This window comes from Notothenia rossii (genome assembly GCF_949606895.1).
Source record: "Notothenia rossii genome assembly, chromosome: 3".
In the NCBI taxonomy this organism is placed as follows: domain Eukaryota; kingdom Metazoa; phylum Chordata; class Actinopteri; order Perciformes; family Nototheniidae; genus Notothenia; species Notothenia rossii.
The window spans coordinates 28,444,116-28,464,617 of NC_136901.1; the positions used below are offsets into that span (position 1 = coordinate 28,444,116).

At 37.7% G+C, this 20,502-nt stretch overlaps 1 protein-coding gene across 3 annotated transcripts; it reads left to right on the forward strand.

The window, feature by feature from the left end:
• The first annotated feature begins 244 nt into the window (after positions 1-244).
• On the forward strand, positions 245-19,404 carry LOC307034076 (serine/threonine-protein kinase/endoribonuclease IRE1-like). Of its 3 annotated transcripts, none has more exons than XM_079672797.1 (7): positions 245-435; positions 861-2,799; positions 2,886-3,055; positions 3,129-3,352; positions 3,477-3,600; positions 3,693-3,793; positions 8,190-9,389. In XM_079672797.1, exons 2-7 carry the CDS (start codon positions 879-881, stop codon positions 8,401-8,403), a joined length of 2,754 nt encoding a protein of 917 aa, XP_079528923.1. In that variant the 5' UTR covers positions 245-435; positions 861-878; the 3' UTR covers positions 8,404-9,389. The 3 variants fall into 3 exon arrangements, with proteins under 3 accessions (XP_079528923.1, XP_079528924.1, XP_079528925.1); XM_079672798.1 differs by lacking the exons at positions 245-435; positions 861-2,799; positions 2,886-3,055; ... (2 more) ...; positions 3,693-3,793; positions 8,190-9,389 and adding exons at positions 13,735-13,927; positions 14,353-16,276; positions 16,390-16,559; ... (2 more) ...; positions 18,085-18,185; positions 18,614-19,404; XM_079672799.1 differs by lacking the exons at positions 245-435; positions 861-2,799; positions 2,886-3,055; ... (2 more) ...; positions 3,693-3,793; positions 8,190-9,389 and adding exons at positions 13,737-16,276; positions 16,390-16,559; positions 16,646-16,869; ... (1 more) ...; positions 18,085-18,185; positions 18,614-19,404.
• Positions 19,405-20,502: the final 1,098 nt, after the last annotated feature.

A 20,502-nucleotide genomic window follows, 5' to 3' on the forward strand; every position in this document is an offset into this window, starting at 1 on the left:
AGAATTCTTCACTTCCCACAAGTAGACAGGTTGGAAGTAGCCGATCCTGCTTTGATTCTTAAGATTTAAGTGCTATTTCTTGTGCATTTATTTATTTAAATATATTATAAAGTTGCTGTGCTTTCTATGATAATGGTAGTATATAACTATAGCAAAAATAAATTCAAATGCTTTGAGAACCTCTGTATTGTAAATGTGCAAACCCTACTTTAAATAACTTGTTTCTATTTCCTGCTTCATACAGTCGGATCTTTCTAAAGAGACATAGAGGGAGCGGTAGAGACTGTTGGAAACCCCGCCCATCATTCCCATCTAGTCCAGCAAGTCCTAACAGTCAGAGAGAGGAAGAGTGCCAGAGTCGGATCGCACAGAAAAAGCAAAGCATGTTAAGTTTTGATATAACTCATACTGCTGCAGACATCCCACGTTGACATCGTAAGTTAATTTCTCTTCAATCCTCTAATACTGTTTTAGCTTAGAATAATCCGTGTGGTCTCCTAAAACGAGCACACTCGTGTTGCCCTTCTCCTGTTCATGATCCATTCTTATGGTTATTTGATGTAATTCATAATGAATGTTTATTTAATAACACTACATGTTTATCCTTGTTCCTATGACCCAAAGCTATAAAAGGATTTACACAGCAATGGTCATTTAAAGTTGAATTCTGGTTTCCAGCCTGAAGGAGGAAGTTCAGAGTCTAGAATGGTTAGTGAGGCACAAGGTGTAGCACTCACTCCTCTCAGGAGTTATGTAATCTCTATTTGTACAGTGTTGTATGTAGTCATATAGACGGCATATTCAAAGTGGCACCAAATATTGGAAAAGTAACATCATAGTTTTCTCTTTTTTTGTCACAGGTACCTTGAAACCAAGAAATGAATATCATTGCACAGGTACAACTGTTTCCTCCCCCAAATGAAACACATCTTATAATAAAGAGCATTATTAACAACAACCTCAAGAAGCTCAAGAAATTAGTAAAGGACACCAACGTTAATGAACTTTACCCATGCAAAGAAGTTAATGACTATATAACTCCACTGATAGCTGCTGTTGTAAATAAAAATGAGGATATTTTTACATTCCTTTTGGATCAGGGCGCTGACCCAAACAAGGCTTCCAGTAGATTCCTTACGCCTCTGCATCATGTCTCACTATCCAAAGCACCAGATATTTTCGTAGAGAAACTGCTTAAAGCCAAAGCTCATCCAAATGGATCGAATCCAATGTATACCCCTCTGCAAGCTGCTGCCATTCATGACAGGAACGATTTCTTCAGAGTTCTCCTTTCAGCTGGAGCAATGGTAACATTGTTGCTTGGGGCTGAACATAAATGTCACAATGAAAAGATATCTCAGATGATTCATGACCTTGCATCGAGAGGAGATACATTGTGCTCCAAACTCAGATATTTCCTAGATATGGAAATTGCTGTGTCAGAAAAAACACCTGAAGAAGTGTTCAAAACGTTTGACAGTCACATGCTGTTGGATGATCCTCAGACCCATCTGACAATGATTGAAAGACTTTTTAATGCAAGTGGGCAACATGCAGAAAAATACCGCCAGGGAAGTATCAAATGGCTGAAGGACACTGGAAATCTTGACCCCTACATTGCAGGTGCCGTCAGTCGCTTTCCAAACCTTCCCCAGGACTATGTTGAAATGTCAATAGCCACTTTGCATGCAGTTTTTTGCACTCTTGAAGATATACCAAATGAGCAAGCTTTGGATATAATTTCCCAACTACTGAACCAGCTTAGCTCAAAAGAGAGACCTGATATATGGAAAGCTGTTTTGTCCACACTATATGTGATAACACAGAAGACAAAAGGCAGAAATAGCTGGGATCAGAACTTTGTTGAGAAGATATGCAAGACAATAACTCCTTTTGTAGAGAGCCAAAACACAGCTAACATAAGACTTGACACATACGGCACATTCGCAAACTTACTTTCAGTTAAAAATGCAACCAACATCTTTGCATCAGTGGGGATAACTTCAGTGCCGGAGGATTTACTGATGTCTGCAGAAATGAAAGCAAATGAGAAGCTGAAAGAAGTGCTTAAGCAACTGAACGATCATCTCAGCAAGCCAAGCATGGACTCTGAGGGCTCTACAGTCTTACCTGAATCCAATAAGAAGAAGAAAAAGAAGAAGAAGAAAAAGAAGAAGAAAAACAAGGAACAGTCAGAAGAGCAAGAAGAACCAAATGATGAAGTTTGCACTGCTTTATCTAATCCAACAGTAGGCCCTGTTGAGGAGACCACTTCAAATGTGAAGCCATTCCATGTCCAAACTACTAAATCAATGCCACGCAGATGTGAACAAAGCAGCGTGAGGTGGAGAGAAAAGTTAGAGAAGCTTGTGAGTACTGATGAAGAAGTGAGCAGAATTGGGAGCATGATATATGTAAATAAAGAAGAATTCTGCATAGCAAAAGGGAGTGACGGTACCCAAGTCTTCTTGGGGCTGAGAGATGATGGCACTGAAGTTGCTATTAAGAAAATGTACAAATGCAACTATCAGGTGCTGAAGCATGAGGAAGGATTTCTACGGCTTCCAGAGCTTGACCACCCATCCATTGTGAGATACATTGACCAATGGGAGGATGACAACTTTGGATATCTTGGTCTTCAACTGTGTGAATACACCTTGGAAGAATACATAAAAACTCAGGATGATACTCACTTGAGAAAGAAACTTGTCTATCAAGTTCTCGAAAGTTTAAGGGTGCTTCACTGTCAAGATCCTCCCATTCTCCACCGGGACCTCAAACCACAGAATGTTCTGATCGGTAAGATAAGTCCACAATGTACTAAAATCATGAAACTAACTTTAAGAAAGTAGGAAAAATGTTTGTGGTCTGGATCTTTCCTGCAGATGTGAAGAGGAGGGCACGATTAGCTGATTTTGGCATCAGTAGACGGTTACCCAAAGACCAAACATCTTATCGCACTTCCAGAGCAGGGACAAGATGTTGGATGGCCAAGGAGACTTTATCAGAAGAAGACGACACTAAGATACCATACAAGCCAAACTCTGATATACAGGTCAGTTATTCTGTTACACAAACTTAATTGACGTTAACGTTTTGATTGATTAAATGTTCTTTTAATTCTTAAGGTGGCAGGGATGGTGATTTATTATATCCTCTCTGGAGGACACCATCCTTTCGGTGACAAACCCCATAAATGTGAGTACAACATTGATGAAGGGAACTACACTTTGGAGCATGTTCAAGACGTGTTGGCAAAAGACCTCATTGAGTGGATGATTGATGCAGAACCAAAGAACAGACCTAAAGTGGAAGAATGCTTGAAGCACTCCTTCTTCTGGACCCCTGACAGGTACAACCATTTTAAACATATAGCCAATTGGTTGTGATTATTCAACTAATATGCTGTTATTTAACTGTTCTATAAATAGTATAAATCTTTTCTAAATAGTCTAAAAAACATTTAAATTTTTCAGGAGAATAGAATACTTGAAAAAAATGGGAAACAGGAAGGAGGCAGAAAACTGTCGAAATGCTGACGAGGAATTAATTTCTTCGCTGGAGAAATGTGCTGGATCCTTCAAACAGTGGAAAGATAAGGTGACTGCAACATAAGTTTTATTCTCTTTTTGAAACCAAAAATGTATCCTTACCACAACTTTTTACAAAGAACACTTAGAACTAGATCACAGTTTCCACCTGAGTTGCTGCAGAAGATGGATGGCAAGAAGAAATCCTACCCTGAGAACACGTTGGGATTACTGCGCTGTATACGAAACCTCCATGAGCACTAGTACGTAACCTTACACTGAATTAAAAATGATTATTCAAACAAACAAGGATAACATACTATTCAGGGTTTTGTCTAAAGCTGTTATACCAAAATGCAGATTTTCCCCGTAAAATGTTAGTGATGCCAGAGAACAATATTTCTGTACATCAACAACTGTATAATTACTCCAAAAATGTGAAAGTCATGTCAAATAGACCGTCAGACGGCATAGACAGCTTTGTTTTTACGGAGCTCTGACATTGCCTTGTTTTTTACATCCACGGCGCCATCTTGTATACGGGCGTCATGTTCTTGCGAGAAGTGATATAAATTATAAGATCGGCGCCACAGTATTGCCCTCATACTATATTTTTCTAGAAAGAACCCTACTATTTAATACTAAGACAAAGTTATGATTCAGCATTTTAGATACAACTTTTCACCTACTGAAATGATAGATCAAGGAGATGTTCTGCATCGTTTCACGACTATCCAACCCAATCTCACGGCATTTCGTTTTATAGTCACAACATTTAATCTATTGATTCGATTTCCTCCTTTTTTTTCGTGTCACACAGAACGATTTAAAAGCAATGTATTTTCTATTGTAGTATGTTTCGTGCCTGCAGCACGTCTTTTTGTCCATTCGGGTCTTGGAAGACCGGACAGCTGTGGGGTTCATAAAAACATGTTTTTACTCAATATCAAGCCGCGATTATTGTTTTTATTTTAAATCGTATATGTCTGAGCTTCTTTTGTCGTCTGTGAGGAAAAGAAATGGGGCTCAGAGCCTCAAAATACTGAAATCTGTATTTTTTTTAAAACACATTTTTCTTTCTAATTTGTTATTCTTTTCTAATAACACACTGTTATTTACTCACCAATAACACACAATTATCCTTGTTTTTATTTATTTGTTTAATTCCATAATCTCTGGCTTTTTGGCAGGAACTGAATTTCAAAATAAAAATAACCGAAAACAGACGTAGGACTATAAAGGAAATTTCAAGCAACATTGCGATACACAGCCACTGAACTGATTACCCAAGATCCTTAGCTATGGTTTAAGCTCGCTGTTTGGATGTTTTAGCCGCAATGCATGTAGGGATATGGTGTTAATGCGATATGAAATCCGAAAAACATTTCTGAGTTTAGGATTGCCGAAGACACTACACTACCCATAATCCCCAGCTATCGTTTAGGACTACCGTCCCCGTGATTAATCTTCAAGCTCTGGGATTGGATCTTGGTAGTGGCAGTGTTGCCAAGGTTACGCCGAGGCGTCAAACAGCCTGTTTGAAATGGAACCAAAACCACACCAACTATCCAAAACTGGAATCGAACGCCCCCCAGAACTACACATGCTGGCTATTGTGTTTAGCAAAATTATGGGACGTCTATACTGAGCGTTTTTAGTTTTTCTCACAATTAGAAGTTGCCAGTATTAAACACATTGGCGTTATCAAATGTAAAACATATAATTAATAAATGGGTGAAAATCGCTTTTGTCCATTAATGCGCAGCATTATTATATACCCCACATGACAGCTCATTGTTACTTTGTAATTCTACTCCACTACAATTCAGAGGTTAACCTGGTATTTTACTCCACTACATTTATTTGAGTTACTTTGCAGATTCTGATTAATGATGTGAAATATAAACAAACCCTTAAATCAGACTTTAGTTACACCTGAGTAAAATTCAGGGAAGGTGATTGTCAAATGCCAACAATCAGGAGAGATATTTGATTGTTGGTGCTTGAGAAGGACTAAACATTTATCTGCAAATTGACATGAATAGAAACGAGTAACAAAAGTATATTCATTACAATTATTCTCTACTAATAGTTAATTAAGACTGTATAATGGCTATTTTGCACATCCCTTTCAAGATTTCAAGATTTTCAAAGTGTTTATTGACTTCAAAATGGACAAAAGGCGAGCTTTAATCACAAAAACCTGAAAAACAACAATCCAAGAAAAAAGGGTACAAGGCACGAGGTAGCATCCAAAACAAAAAGTGACTGTGACAACATGAAGGGAGACATGAACGACAAAAAATGAACCAACACTGAACACAGGAAGAGACAAGACTAGAATACAGGGAGGGGTAATCGCAAGATGAGAAACAGCAGGGCAGGGGAGGAGAAACACAAGGGCAACAGGGTGAACACAATCAGACAATTAGACACACCAGGGAAACTAACGACAGGGAGGACAGAACAGCAAAATAACCCAAAACTGGACACACAAAAACTCAAACCCTGACAGAAATGCCTACGTCTGTTTCCGGGTGATTTTTATTTTGAATTCAGTTCCTGACGGACGGCCAAAAAGCCAGAGATTATGGAATTAACAAATAAATAAAAACAAGGATAATTGTGTGTTATGGTGAGTAAATAACAGTGTGTTCTTTCTTCAGAGTGTTTCTGTTTCAGAGGATGAGTCCTGCAGCTGAAGTTACGGGCATGCATGAGACCTCTTTGTCCCACAGAGAAGCTCTCTTCATCTTACTGCTTGTTGTGTATCACAGGAATGAAATGACCATCCAGCCAAACTACACATATTTGAAGCTTTGGCTTTGCAGCCAGGTGTTTTATATTTACTTCAAGGAGTGTATGTATGGCTGTGTATGTCTGTTTTGCTAAAGAGACATTATCAAAGGACTTTTAAAGTTCCAAACCATTCAAAACATCGAGGTCAAGCTGGGTCAAGATCATACATCTGTTTACCTCTAAGACACATGAAACAGCACAAATGAAAAACAAAACGCCATGAGAGCACACTTACTCCAGTCTCATTCTCACACAAAATCACTCACACACACACAAGGTATAAGGAGGTTTAATATGTACGAGTGTGTATGAGTTTGGGAATGAGGGAGTGAGAGAAAAAGAGAGAGAGAAAGAAAGAAGAAAGATATAAGGCGAAAACTGCGACTTGCTGTAAACACAAATCTACTGTATATTGTTGTCTCTGTACACACACACACACACACACACACACACACACACACACACACACACACACACACACACACACACCACACACACACACACATACATTTCTCAGCTGATACCACTCTTCCACATCCATACCAACACACCTACATCATATTAGTTGCATACATGTATTCCAATGGCTGTCAGGGCCCCCATTATACAACAGGCAAAGGAACCAAGAAATGACAAGCATGTAATTCAATGATAAAATGTCACATCTTGTGATATAGAATAAAAAGGAAAAAATGAACTATTTTCCTCCAATATAAAACCCTAACATTACAAAATGCATGATTTTATACCGGTATGGCGGAGAGATCAAAAGATGTGGTTATAATGGGAGTGGATGGGACACGAGTGGCTAATGTGTGAGTTTTTTGTTTAATCGGATTCTGTGCAAAAACTAATAATCCACCAAAAATAAATGTTGTTACTAATCTTTAACATATCCAAGACTGTGATAAAAAAAAAAGCCGACCCCCCCCAACATTCATTTTATGGAAAATAACTGCCTTTTTGTGCATGTTTTTCATAGAAAACGCAAATTCATGTTTTCAAACTGGCAGTTCAAGGGTTAAAATCCTGAACATAATTTAACATTTGGTATTTTTGATCAGGACTGAAGTTGATTGCAAGATTTAACCCCAAAAAGTTTTTAAAAATATTAATCTGTTGTCATTTTAGAGTAGTTTTTGGAAGTGGACATCTTTGTCCCGAATGACTAATATGTAACTTTTTTGTTCAATCTGATTTGGTGCAAAAACTAATAATCCACCAAAAATAAATGTTGTTACTAATCTTTAACATATCCAAGACTGTTATATATATATATATATATATATATATAAAAAAGAGCCAGTCACCAGATATGTATTTTTGGGAAAATAACTCATTTTCTCTGTTTTCATCATAAAAAAACAGCAGTTTCATGTATTCAAAATGGCATTTAAAGGGTTAAAATCCTGAAAATGATTACATTTTTTATATTTTCTATTAGGGCGGAAGTTGCTTTGAAGATTGAGCCCAAAAAAGTTGTGAAAAAAACCTTTTAATTTAATGTCTTTATCAAAGTATTTTGCAGTGGACATTTTTGTCTCGAATGACTAATTTGCGTAGTCGATTTGTTACACAGTGAAAGACCGATTTGAAATGTTTTAATTGGAATTCCAAACTATATCAAGAAAATAGCCTTGTTACAAAAAATCAGGCCATTTGCATCAACAGAACCAAAGTTATTGCAAAATGAAAAGTGAAAAATGACCCATATGGACAAAAACGTCCACAGTGATACCGTAGGGAAGGGAAGCATTGTAGGTCAACTATGATAGAACAACCAAACATCACTGATGTACACAGTCTGCCTCTTCTCCCCTCATAACTTTGAGGTAAAATCTTTCCTTTTTTTGTTTGCAGTGAGGTTGATGCAGCTCAAGTTGATGTGATGGAGATATATCCTGACCTCTTCGGATGTGTTTACAAATTTGCCAAGACCCAAGGGTGGAATTCAGAGACCCCGTTGAAGGAAATGTTCCTTAGAGAAGACATCAGCACCAGCTTTACATCCACAAGCCCTGAGGAGCCTCTGTCTGTCCCCGTACAAGAGTCTCAACCCAGCGACTTGAAGTGAAGAAATACTTGAGTCTTGTAAGCAGTCAGAGAATAAAAGCACAAGCAATTCTGATGTAATAGTTTTTAACTGTTACTGCATAGTGTCCAATCTGAATACGCCTGAAAGGCTTTGCATGTGCATTGTTCATAGTAACTATTTTCCAAAGGCTGATAGTAACAATATGTAGATCGTAAGATACTCTACTGTAGTTCAATTTTGGGAACTTTCTCCTCCATTTCTTTTTTTAAATAACTTTTAAAAAACATTATTATGATGAACTATACTACCTGTATTTGCAACATTATTTTTGTATGGCTTCAGTCTAGCTACTTTACAAATGATTATACACAAGGCATATGATAAATAAAAACATTAGGAAATTGAAAATGTTAAACCACTGAATTAGCTGCATCTCAAATTAATACTTTTTGTAGCTATTGATGAATCAATATTGCCAGTAAGTACCTGAAACTGACACACTTCTATATTTTAAAGATTTTACTATAGTTTATTTTTATTTTCACATTTACGTTTTAGAATATTTTATCATTTTGCATGACCATGTATTTGCTATAACATGTTGGTGGAGCAGAAAGTGAGGGAGTTGATGTAATGCATTTCTTTGGGACGGTGATTTTATATTTTTTTTAAGTTCTTGTCCATCCTGTCAGAAGGATGGTGAGGAATGAAGTAGCATTCATTCTGTTTTTTGAGGATACTGAATGTTGACTTACAGGCTACAAAGTATACATTGTACAAATGGACGACAATTCCAGTACCCGTAGTTCACAAACTAGACGGTAGCTTTGTTTTTAGAGAAAATCTCAGAAGTCTAAACTTCAACAACATGCTCCATTGGTGTTGGTATGATTCTGTTTTAATCTTAATGACTGTAAAATAAATGTATCTGTTGAGTATCAAAATAAATGTATAACATCTGATTTGATGATTTTCCTTATGTTTGTATTTGGGATATGGCTCAGTGAAATATGGTTTTAACCACATACCTCTCAGCTTCTCCTTTTTACTGATGAGTGCATGTATGAACTTTAACCAAGTCTCCAGGTGTTAAACTATCCATAAAGTTATCTGTAAGATTATGCTTATAGGTTCATGTGCGATGCAGATTTCTGAATTTCTAACCTAACAAAATGTGTGTGTGTGTGTGTGTGTGTGTGTGTGTGTGTGATTTTTACTATATAAGATGATGTTAAGCCTGCAGCTCAGTTTCACCCCCATAATATTTAGTAAATAAGACAAGTGGCAGTGAGTTTAAAACCTAACCCCCCCCCCCCCCCCCAGTGTTAAAGATCTGAAAAGTGATATGTCACATTCAGCGTTAATGGTAAAGTTACTCTTATTTATAACTTCATTAATGAGGATAATTTTTTGTTTTAAATTAGGTTGAACATTCTTTGAATTGAAGAATTAAGAATATATTAACTAAATATCATTGAATCAGCTAAATTAACTCAGCAGATCATAATAATATTTCAAATTGTGCATATGTGTCACTCCAAATGTACTGTCCCGCTGTGACATTAGTGTCACAGCGATATTTATCTCATTTGTTTCATATCAATTTGATCATGACATGTTTCCACAACAGGTTAAATGTTATAGAGGGCATGTTATGTAAGCATTTTAATTCTTAAATGGCTTGAATTGTACCTTTAGCAACAAAAAACAAGCTTCTGAAAAGGAAGGAGAACAAATACAATCGAGGAGGGACTGTTGTGCTCAGAACTTCCTCAGTTCAAACGGCAAAAGAGATCGAGCGTGGTTGAAGAAGACATCATACTTAAACTTTGTAAGTCGTTTTTTCTACTCTTTTTGTACTCTCCCTAAAGTCTGAGTAGAGCTCTGAACTACAGAAAGTTAGGCAATAGTTGCAAACCAGAATGAGGGACTAGGAACAATGGCTATGATATAAAAAAAAGATCAAATAAGTCATATGTAATGCTTTTTGGACTTGATCTTTTAGTTTGTATTGTGTTACAGGAAACATAAAATGTGCGTGCATGTGATTATAACCTGAAGACACGATCATGTCAGCAGATTTATAACTGGATCGGTTTAAAATGAGATTGCATCAGCCTTGGTCAACGTTGTATTCCCCTTGATCAAGAGTCTTTGGACAAGGACTGTAGTGTTTTCAGCATTTTTGATATTCCTAATCACATATTCCTAAATCAGTTATACTGGCAGGGATATCAAACCATGACTAACTTTGTTTCTGCCTATTAACTTTTCTTATTAGAAATGTAAAAGATATTCTCTTTTACCTGACAAAATGTACATGACCATCTCTTTGGCTTCACTTTAATAAGTATAGAAATAAAGATGAGATGTGTCATAACACAGGTATTGTTAAGTCAGGTGTATTATTAGGCGCACCCTTTTTTTCTGCCTGTTTTGAGTTGTAATTTACCTGAAGTCACATGATCACATACCAACCACATCTACGTGTGGCTGCCCCATTGGCTAATATGTGTATGGTTTTTACTGGATGCCTTTAAACCTTGTAATTATTTGCTTCATATCGTATAAAACGTTAAATGAATGTGTTTCTTAATAACCCTAATGAAGACCACAAGCCAGGCCCTTTGGTTGATAACAATAATATAGTCTTTATTACAAGAGTTGCCCAAGTTTTAAACTCTTTAGACTTTTCTATTCCTGTTGATTATACTCATACACCAATATTGAAAAATCTGTCATGAGCTAAAACGTGGACTATATCAAGCCACTAATCGAGTTCATCTTTATTACTCCTTTAAAACATAAATAGTTCATGTTTAATATATTTAAAGAACATAACATATGCTTGCTAAGGACCAAGTGTAGCATTACATTGGATGGGATTCCATGTTTCACAATTTGATACCAAAAAATGTTTCAAACTCATCAATAGTGGCCATAGGGACAGAACCGTTTTTGTAAGTGCTCTATAACTGAAGTTTTTAATGGCAACAAGCTTCTGCTAAAATCAGCCTACTACTGGGACAGCTTCCACAAGAGCAAACTGACTATAAAGGCATTCTGGAAGAATTATTAATGATAACACGGACAACAAGAGGCACCACAGACTGGGATCCCACATTTATTGAGGAGGTTTGCAAGACGATTGCTCCTTTTGTGTTTCAAGACTACTCTGATGACATTTGAGCCTTAATTCATGACTGTTACGTCCCCCCCTCTAGGGTAAAGGAGATTAACATACACCAGTATGGAATTGGTATAATAATTATAAGCGTTTATTTATAGATATAAAGCGGTAGCAAAATAATAAAGCATGCAGCCTGGCACAAACAAAGGCCAAAACAGGCGCAGGATTACAATGAAGAACCAACAGAAGGAGCCTAGTTATTTAACACCAGGAAATAGATGCTAAACGAAAAGTAACAAAATAACCCTCACAGTCAAACGGATACAAACTAACAAAAGAGCCTGTTTAGAAAACACCACTATACTAAGGAACAAACAGTCAACATGGAGCTAAACTAATCTAAACACAATACTAATAAAGAATACACAATTTAACCACCGTTTAACACGGTTATCTCAAGAGCAAGTAGAGTGAGGCGTCTGTTCGCACAGCAGACCCTCCTGAATGTTCACAGTCCACGGCTTTTTGTAGTCCTGCCCCCGGAAGTTGTGCGCCGGATGTGTGCAGGGATTGGAGGACGTCGATCCAATCACCTCTGCGGAAGCGAGGGTGGGACATCCAATGACATCCAGGGAACCTCACAGCTCATTTGCATACACACAGACAGATCAAATACAGAATCAATAGGACCGGAGAGACGACGGCCGTAACAATGACATATATAAAAATGTACTTTCAGTTGAACATGCTGGTAAAATCTTAGAGATGAGAATTCTTAAAGATCCGGAAGAAGTGCTCAGACTGATCATTTCAGCAAACTAACCCTGGAATGTGGAATAGGTAGCAATGGGAAATAATGGTATTGAAGTGTTTTTGGGGCTGAGAGATGATGGCACTGAAATTGCTATTAAGAAAATGACCAGATGCAACTATGAAGTGAAGCGTGAGGAAGGATTTCTATGATTTCCAGAGAATGATCATCCATCCATTGTGAGATACATGGACGTGGCAGAGGATGTAAACTTTTGGTGTGTCCAGTGTTTTTGTTTTTGAACCTTAACCCTTTCACAGTGTGTTTTTAGTTAATGGTAAAATGTTTCCCGCCTAAAATGTATTTTCCACATTCAGTTGTATTCACTCTTGTGTCTCTTATGGTTCCAAAAAATAATCGATGGTGACATCCAAAAATGCTTTACTCTGAACAAATAATTGTTAACGTATCTGTGACTATATCCACATTTTGTATTCACTCAAAGGCTGCAACTTTACTGTTTTGGTTTAGTGGATTTTCAGTGAAAAAGCTCTCATGAGACAAATGATGTTAAAAACCACTGTAATGTAATTCAATGTGAGCTTTCATAGGAGGCCTCTGCTCACAGTTAAACCACAATGCAAATGAGCACTGTCAAAAAGAAAAGGACTGTGACAGCATAAATCTGAAGTTCAACAGTCAGTCGTTAATACTGGTTTACAAATGAACAAATCAAGAGTTTGGGGTTAAGATGGCAGCTTCCTTACAGGTATGACCATAAAATATAGAATATTATTTATGCACTAGCATCACATGTACACATCTACAGCACAGAGTTACATAATGTCCAGCTGATAACCCTCTAACTCAGAATGCTTCATATCCTAACCCTAAACCCATTTTATGTGCCTAGTTTGACGGTGTAAGTAGCACAGCTTACTGCAAAAAGTCCTACCACAGCAGAATTATACAACCTGAAAGTTGAACCATTGTCAGATAGGAACCTGTTTGTCTTTCTGTTATCCATTAGAAAGATGGCAGAAGGGCTTATTTACACCAACTGCTTCGTTTAAATAGATTAAAAACGTTTTTTCTGTCAATGACACGGTTGTTGGTTCTTCTATAACTCCAGCAGTGGCCAAAAAGGTTTAGGTTCCTGGTTATTAACACTTTGTTGTCTTGGAAATTTAGGCTGCCATTTAAGATATCAATTTGTTTAAAATAAAGTATATGTGTTTTTAAAAAAAAGAATTCTTCACTTCCCACAAGTAGACAGGTTGGAAGTAGCCGATCCTGCTTTGATTCTTAAGATTTAAGTGCTATTTCTTGTGCATTTATTTATTTAAATATATTATAAAGTTGCTGTGCTTTCTATGATAATGGTAGTATATAACTATAGCAAAAATAAATTCAAATGCTTTGAGAACCTCTGTATTGTAAATGTGCAAACCCTACTTTAAATAACTTGTTTCTATTTCCTGCTTCATACAGTCGGATCTTTCTAAAGAGACATAGAGGGAGCGGTAGAGACTGTTGGAAACCCCGCCCATCATTCCCATCTAGTCCAGCAAGTCCTAACAGTCAGAGAGAGGAAGAGTGCCAGAGTCGGATCGCACAGAAAAAGCAAAGCATGTTAAGTTTTGATATAACTCATACTGCTGCAGACATCCCACGTTGACATCGTAAGTTAATTTCTCTTCAATCCTCTAATACTGTTTTAGCTTAGAATAATCCGTGTGGTCTCCTAAAACGAGCACACTCGTGTTGCCCTTCTCCTGTTCATGATCCATTCTTATGGTTATTTGATGTAATTCATAATGAATGTTTATTTAATAACACTACATGTTTATCCTTGTTCCTATGACCCAAAGCTATAAAAGGATTTACACAGCAATGGTCATTTAAAGTTGAATTCTGGTTTCCAGCCTGAAGGAGGAAGTTCAGAGTCTAGAATGGTTAGTGAGGCACAAGGTGTAGCACTCACTCCTCTCAGGAGTTATGTAATCTCTATTTGTACAGTGTTGTATGTAGTCATATAGACGGCATATTCAAAGTGGCAACAAATATTGGAAAAGTAACATCATAGTTTTCTCTTTTTTTGTCACAGGTACCTTGAAACCAAGAAATGAATATCATTGCACAGGTACAACTGTTAGCTCCCCCAAATGAAACACATCTTATAATAAAGAGCATTATTAACAACAACCTCAAGAAGCTCAAGAAATTAGTAAAGGACACCAACGTTAATGAACTTTACCCATGCAAAGAAGTTAATGACTATATAACTCCACTGATAGCTGCTGTTGTAAATAAAAATGAGGATATTTTTACATTCCTTTTGCATCGGGGCGCTGACCCAAACGAGGCTTCCAGTAGAGGCCTTACGCCTCTGCATCATGTCTCACAATCCAAAGCACCAGATATTTTCATAGAGAAACTGCTTGAAGCCAAAGCTCATCCAAATGGATCGAATCCAATGTTTACCCCTCTGCAAACTGCTGCCATCCATGACAGGGACGATGTCTTCAGGGTTCTCCTTTCAGCTGGTGCAGTGGTAACATTGTTGTTTGGGGCTGAAGATAAATGTCACAATGAAAAAATATCTCAGATGACTCATGACCTTGCATCGAAGGGAGATAAATTGTGCTCCAAACTCAGATATTTCCTAGATATGGGAATTGCTGTGCCAGAAAAAACACCTGAAGAAGTGTTCAAAACGTTTGACAGTCACATGCTGTTGGAGAATCCTCAGACCCATCTGACAATGATTGAAAGTCTTTTTAATGCAACTGCAGAAAAATAGAAGCAGCTAAGTATCAAATGGCTGAAGGACACTGGAAATCTTGACACCTACATTGCAGGTGCCGTCAGTCGCTTTCCAAACATTCCCCAGGACTATGTTGTAATGTCAATGGCCACTTTACATGCAGTTCTTTGCACTCTTGAAGATATACCAAATGAGCAAGCTTTGGATATAATTTCCCAACTACTGAACCAGCTTAGCTCAAAAGAGAGACCTGATATATGGAAAGCTGTTTTGTCCACTCTATATGTGATAACACAGAAAACAAAAGGCAGAAATAGCTGGGATCAGAGCTTTGTTGAGAAGATATGCAAGACAATAACTCCTTTTGTAGAGAGCCGAAACACTGACATAAGACTTCCCACATACGGCACATTCGCAAACTTACTTTCAGTTGAAAATGCAACCAACATCTTTGCATCAGTGGGGATAACTTCAGTGCCGGATGACATACTGAGGTTTGCAGAAATGAAAGCAAATGAGAAGCTGAAAGAAGTGCTGAAGCAACTGAAAGATCATCTCAGAAATCCAAGCATGGACTCTGAGGACTCTACAGTCTTTCCTGAATCCAAAAAGAAGAAGAAAAAAAAGAAGAAGAAAAAGAAAAACAAGGAACAGTCAGAAAATCAAGAAGAACCAAATGAGAAAGTTTGCACTGCTTCATCTAATCCAACAGTAGGCCCTGTTGAGGAGACCACTTCAAATGAGAAGTCATTCCATGTCCAAACTACTGAATCAATGCAACGCAGATGGGTACAAAGCAGCGTGAGGTGGAGAGAAAAGTTAGAGAAGCTTGTGAGTACTGATGAAAGTGAGGAAACCAGAATAGGGAGCATGATATATGTGGATAAAGAAGAATTCTGCATAGCACAGGGAAGCAATGGCACTGATGTCTTCTTGGGGCTGAGAGATGATGGCACTGAAGTTGCTATTAAGAAAATGTATAAACGCAACTATGCATTGCTAAAGTGTGAAGAAGAATTTCTACGACTTCCGGCTCTTGATCATCCATTCATTGTGAGATACATTGACCAATCACACGATAAACACTTTGGATATCTTGTTCTTCAACTGTGTGAATACACTTTGAAAGAACACATTGAAACTCATGATGATGATGGGCTGAGAAAGGAACTTGTCTCTCAGGTTCTCGAGGGTCTAAGTGTTCTTCATTGTCAAGCACGTCCCATTCTCCACCGGGACCTCAAACCACAGAATGTTCTGATCGGTAAGATAAGTTTACAAAACAATTAAATAATGAAAATAACTTCAGAAAAATATTTAATTTTAAAGCTCTGTCAAAAATATTGTTCCTGATTGTTTTCCTGATTTATCTTTCAGATGTGAAGGGGAAGGCACGATTAGCTGATTTTGGCATCAGTAGACGGTTACCCAAAGACCAAACAACTTGTCTCACAGACAAAGCAGGAACAAGTTGCTGGATGGCCAAGGAGACTTTATCAGAAAAGGACAACACTAAGATAGGGTACAAGTCAAACTCTGACATACAGGTCAGTCGTTCTGCTACTCAAATGTTATTGGTCACTATGTGTACAAATACTTCCTCAATTGCTTAAATGTTGTGTTTATTCTTAAGGTGGCAGGGATGGTGATTTATTATGTCCTCTCTGGAGGACACCATCCTTTTGGAGACATATCCTATGAATGTGAGAACAACATTGTTAAAGGGAACTACACTTTGGACCATGTTCAAGACGTGTTGGCAAAAGACCTCATTGAGTGGATGATTGATGCAGAACCAAAGAACAGACCTAAAGTGGAAGAATGCTTGAAACATCCTTTCTTCTGGAAACATTACAGGTACAATCCCATCTATCATGGCCAATTGATTAAATAAACAGATTCTCTATTATTTGTATGTTTTATGGCATAGCGTTAACAAGACTTAAGGCAGGGGTTTCCAACTCAATTTCATTGTGGGTCACATTAGCATTATGGTTGCACTGAAAGGGCCGGTTGTAACTTTAAGACTATATAAATATACATAATATATATTAAATAATGTATAATATTACATTATTGGCTCTGCATTGGATCATTATCAGTTCTGGTAATAACTTGAAAGCAAATATTCAACAATTACACCAATTGTATTGTTTATTATATTCTTCGCTTAAAATGAGGTTGCAGGCCGGATTTGGCCCACGGGCCTTGAGTTTGACACCCCTGACTTAAGGTCTTCAGCAAGTGAGTCTATTCTAATAGGAATACATGCTATGTCTTGGTGACTAAGTCCACTTCTTACAAATAACATGGTTTTCCCTCAGAAACCTAGTCGAGAACCAATTCAACATTTAAATGAATGATGGCACTAGAGAAAAGTAAATGTTCATCAATCATTTCCGTACTCACTTTCATAGCAATCCATCCAATAGATGATGAGATATTTCAGTCTGAACCAAGATGGTGGACTGGCCGACTAACTGCCTAACCACACAAAGAGCAGCTAGCATGATTAGTCAAAATCAAACAATACATTTAAATAATAAGATTTTCTTTAAAGTCATATCTGATTTTGTCATCAACTGCTGTTATTGAAATATTCCCCAAGTGTGTAGAATGTCAGCTTTTTTAAATAAGACAGTACAGTATGACAAAAAGGTTTGAGTTGCTTTTATTTTGTCAAAGATGTAGCCCTAGGAGTAAAGTGTTAGCCAAATGATTACAGTCATGCCAAGTACTAATACCTATTGCTCTCTCTCTCGAATTAACAGTCTGTATCTACACTGTCCTTTGTAGAAAATAGACATTCAAAGCTTTCTCCCTAAATATACATTTTATCTTTCAGGAAAGTAGAATACTTGAAGAAGATTGGAAACAGGAAGGAGGTGGAAAGATATAAAGATGCTGACCAGGAATTCATTTCTTCACTGGATGAGTGTGCTGGGGATGGAGCCTTTAACGGGTGGAAACATACGGTGACCATACCATAGCACTTATTCTTTATTTGATAACTCACTTTTTTGTATTACTGAACTCCACCTTTAAACTAACTAACTATATATCTTTCATCAGTTTACACGAGAGTTGCTGGAAAAGATGGAAGGCAAGAAGAAATGCTACCCAGACAACACGTTGGGATTACTGCGCTTCATACGAAACCTCCATGAGCACTGGTAAGTCAAACTGAATTACAAATCATTAGGGGCTTTAATCCTATCCTCATCATCATATTTTCTTACTTATTACTCTAGATATTCTTTTGCTGGAAGGAATACATTTTTTGTTATTGCCACTAGGACAACATTTCCGAAAATAAATGCACCTTCATTGTACTGGTGTGAGGGCAGGAAGTGCAAAATGATACTCAGTAAACTGAGATTAGGTCATTTGACAAGTAATATTCATTCTAACATTCATGATAAAGGAAGTATTTCTTTATGATAAGAGTTTCTGAATGTTTTTCCCAATGTAACTTTTCAGTTCACTTTAGCTTTCAGTTCTTTTCAATAGGCCGCAGGCAAAAATATAGGAACCACTGGCCAATTGCAGACGAATGTCAGGGAGGTTTTTCGTAATACTGTTTTATTTCTCTGTTTTTCAGTCCCAAGGAGGCAGCCACATTGGATCTGTTGATGCTGTTTCCTAATCTCATGGAGTATGTTTATATATTTGCCAGAAGCAAAGGGTGGAATAATGAGCCACCTCTGAAGGAAATTTGTGAAGAAGAAGTGTCACAAACCATAGTTGCACCAACACCGAAGAACTGTGAAGAGGATGTCCCACTCTCTGTTCAAGAATCTCCATGCATCGCTACTCTGCCAACAGCAAATGATGGTTATGCAGAGTAATACTTAAATGTTGACTATACAGTTGCCAATCTTAAGAATGTCTTTTGGATTAATAACTTGTTTTCAAGGGAAGATATTACTGGAATGAATAAATAGGCCCACATTTAACTATAATGTAGTGTTATAATACAAGATTGAAAACACTTTTCTAATGAAGCTAAAAGATAAAAGAATGCTTTATTATTCTATACACATAGTGCCTTTGCGGATAAGATGTTCCTCTATACTTAAAAACGTTACGTGAGTTTTTAGGGGGGGATTTTTAAATATTGTTAACAAACAATTTGTAATATTATTTTAATTAACTTTTCATTTCTGAGTTCGTATTACATTGGTTGTTACATTTACGGAATTGTTTTGTAATCTGAAACCAAAGTTTGATAGCTAATAATTGGCTGTTGGTCATCAATATAGGGAATGGGGAATAGGCATTCTGGTGGTGGTTTTGGCTCAGTGGGCTAGAGAGCATTGACCATCAGATCAAGAGGCTTTGGGGAACACCAGTACGAAACCCGCCTCTGCCGCCACTGCGTCAAATTAGGGTCTAGACCAGGGGTCGGCAACCTTTTTGTTATGAAGTGCCATTTAAAAAAAAAAATAGTTATCAGCGTGCCAACCATAGGTGTCAACGATCGAGAATTATCAACGGGAGGGGGCGGGGGTTGAGGTGTTGGACGCTCGTGAACTATCAGCAGGAGGGCGGGGAAGCAGTGTGTGGACCTGTCAGCGCAACTTACATGATGCCGAATTTAACAAATACCTTTAAATAATTGGTTTAAACTGCATAATAATAAGGACGATCGTCCGTTCTGTGATTCTCCAGAGCACACATGTTAGGATATTAGGCTCATGGAAGTGAAATGAGGAAGCGGAAAAACAGAGGTCTGTGATGTATTTTGTGAAACAGAAGAACAGCTAAATAAATGCAACGGCCTCCCAAGAAGAGCTCGCCTCTCTCCAGTCATTTAAGTTAAAGTTGGTTATTGAACCTGAAGCTTCTTGATTCTGCCCTCCTCGACTACGGTCTGGGAGCCGACAAGAAAGTTCAACACACAGATGGCCAGTCCGCCCCTTTGTAGCGTATTATTTCGATAACAGATGAGCAGATCGCCACTGGGCTTTCAACTAAATACACAGCGACGCAAAAACTGCTGCATTTGTACAGCTCCTTATGGGTACTGCAATTAGTGAAGTGCTTTATTCCTCTGTGGTGAAACGATCAGCACTGCACCACGGAGGAAAGCGGCAGAAAGTCACCTGGAGATAAAGAGAGCGGGGCTGCGTTGCATGCATGGCTTCCTTCTGCAGGTAACGGGGAGACGCGCTCTGGCGGTGGTCTCGTTCAGGATCAGAAAATACCATTTCAATATTTTGCACACTTATTCCACTTATTCCTAGTGTGCCACTGGTTACGGTGCCGCGTGCCAATGCTGGCACGCGTGCCAGGGGTTGCCGACCCCTGGTCTAGACACTTGACCCTAATTTGCTCCTGTGGGTATTGTCCACAGTAATAACTGTTACATGTCTAATATGTGTAATATGTAATGTAAAACGCTTTGAGCACATGGAAAAGCGCTCTAATAAAAATGTAGTGAATTATCATTATTATTATTTAAGCCAAGTAATTTATGTGTGGTTTTGA

What these genes read in the sequence shown, in the direction of transcription:
- LOC307034076 (XM_079672797.1), top strand. Translation starts at nt 879, where the DNA reads ATGAATATCATTGCACAGGTACAACTGTTTCCTCCCCCAAATGAAACA. An exon ending in ACCACAGAATGTTCTGATCG is followed by an intron (nt 2,800 to 2,885) that starts GTAAGATAAGTC and finishes TCTTTCCTGCAG; the next exon opens with ATGTGAAGAGGAGGGCACGA. An exon ending in CGAAACCTCCATGAGCACTA is followed by an intron (nt 3,794 to 8,189) that starts GTACGTAACCTT and finishes TTTTGTTTGCAG; the next exon opens with TGAGGTTGATGCAGCTCAAG.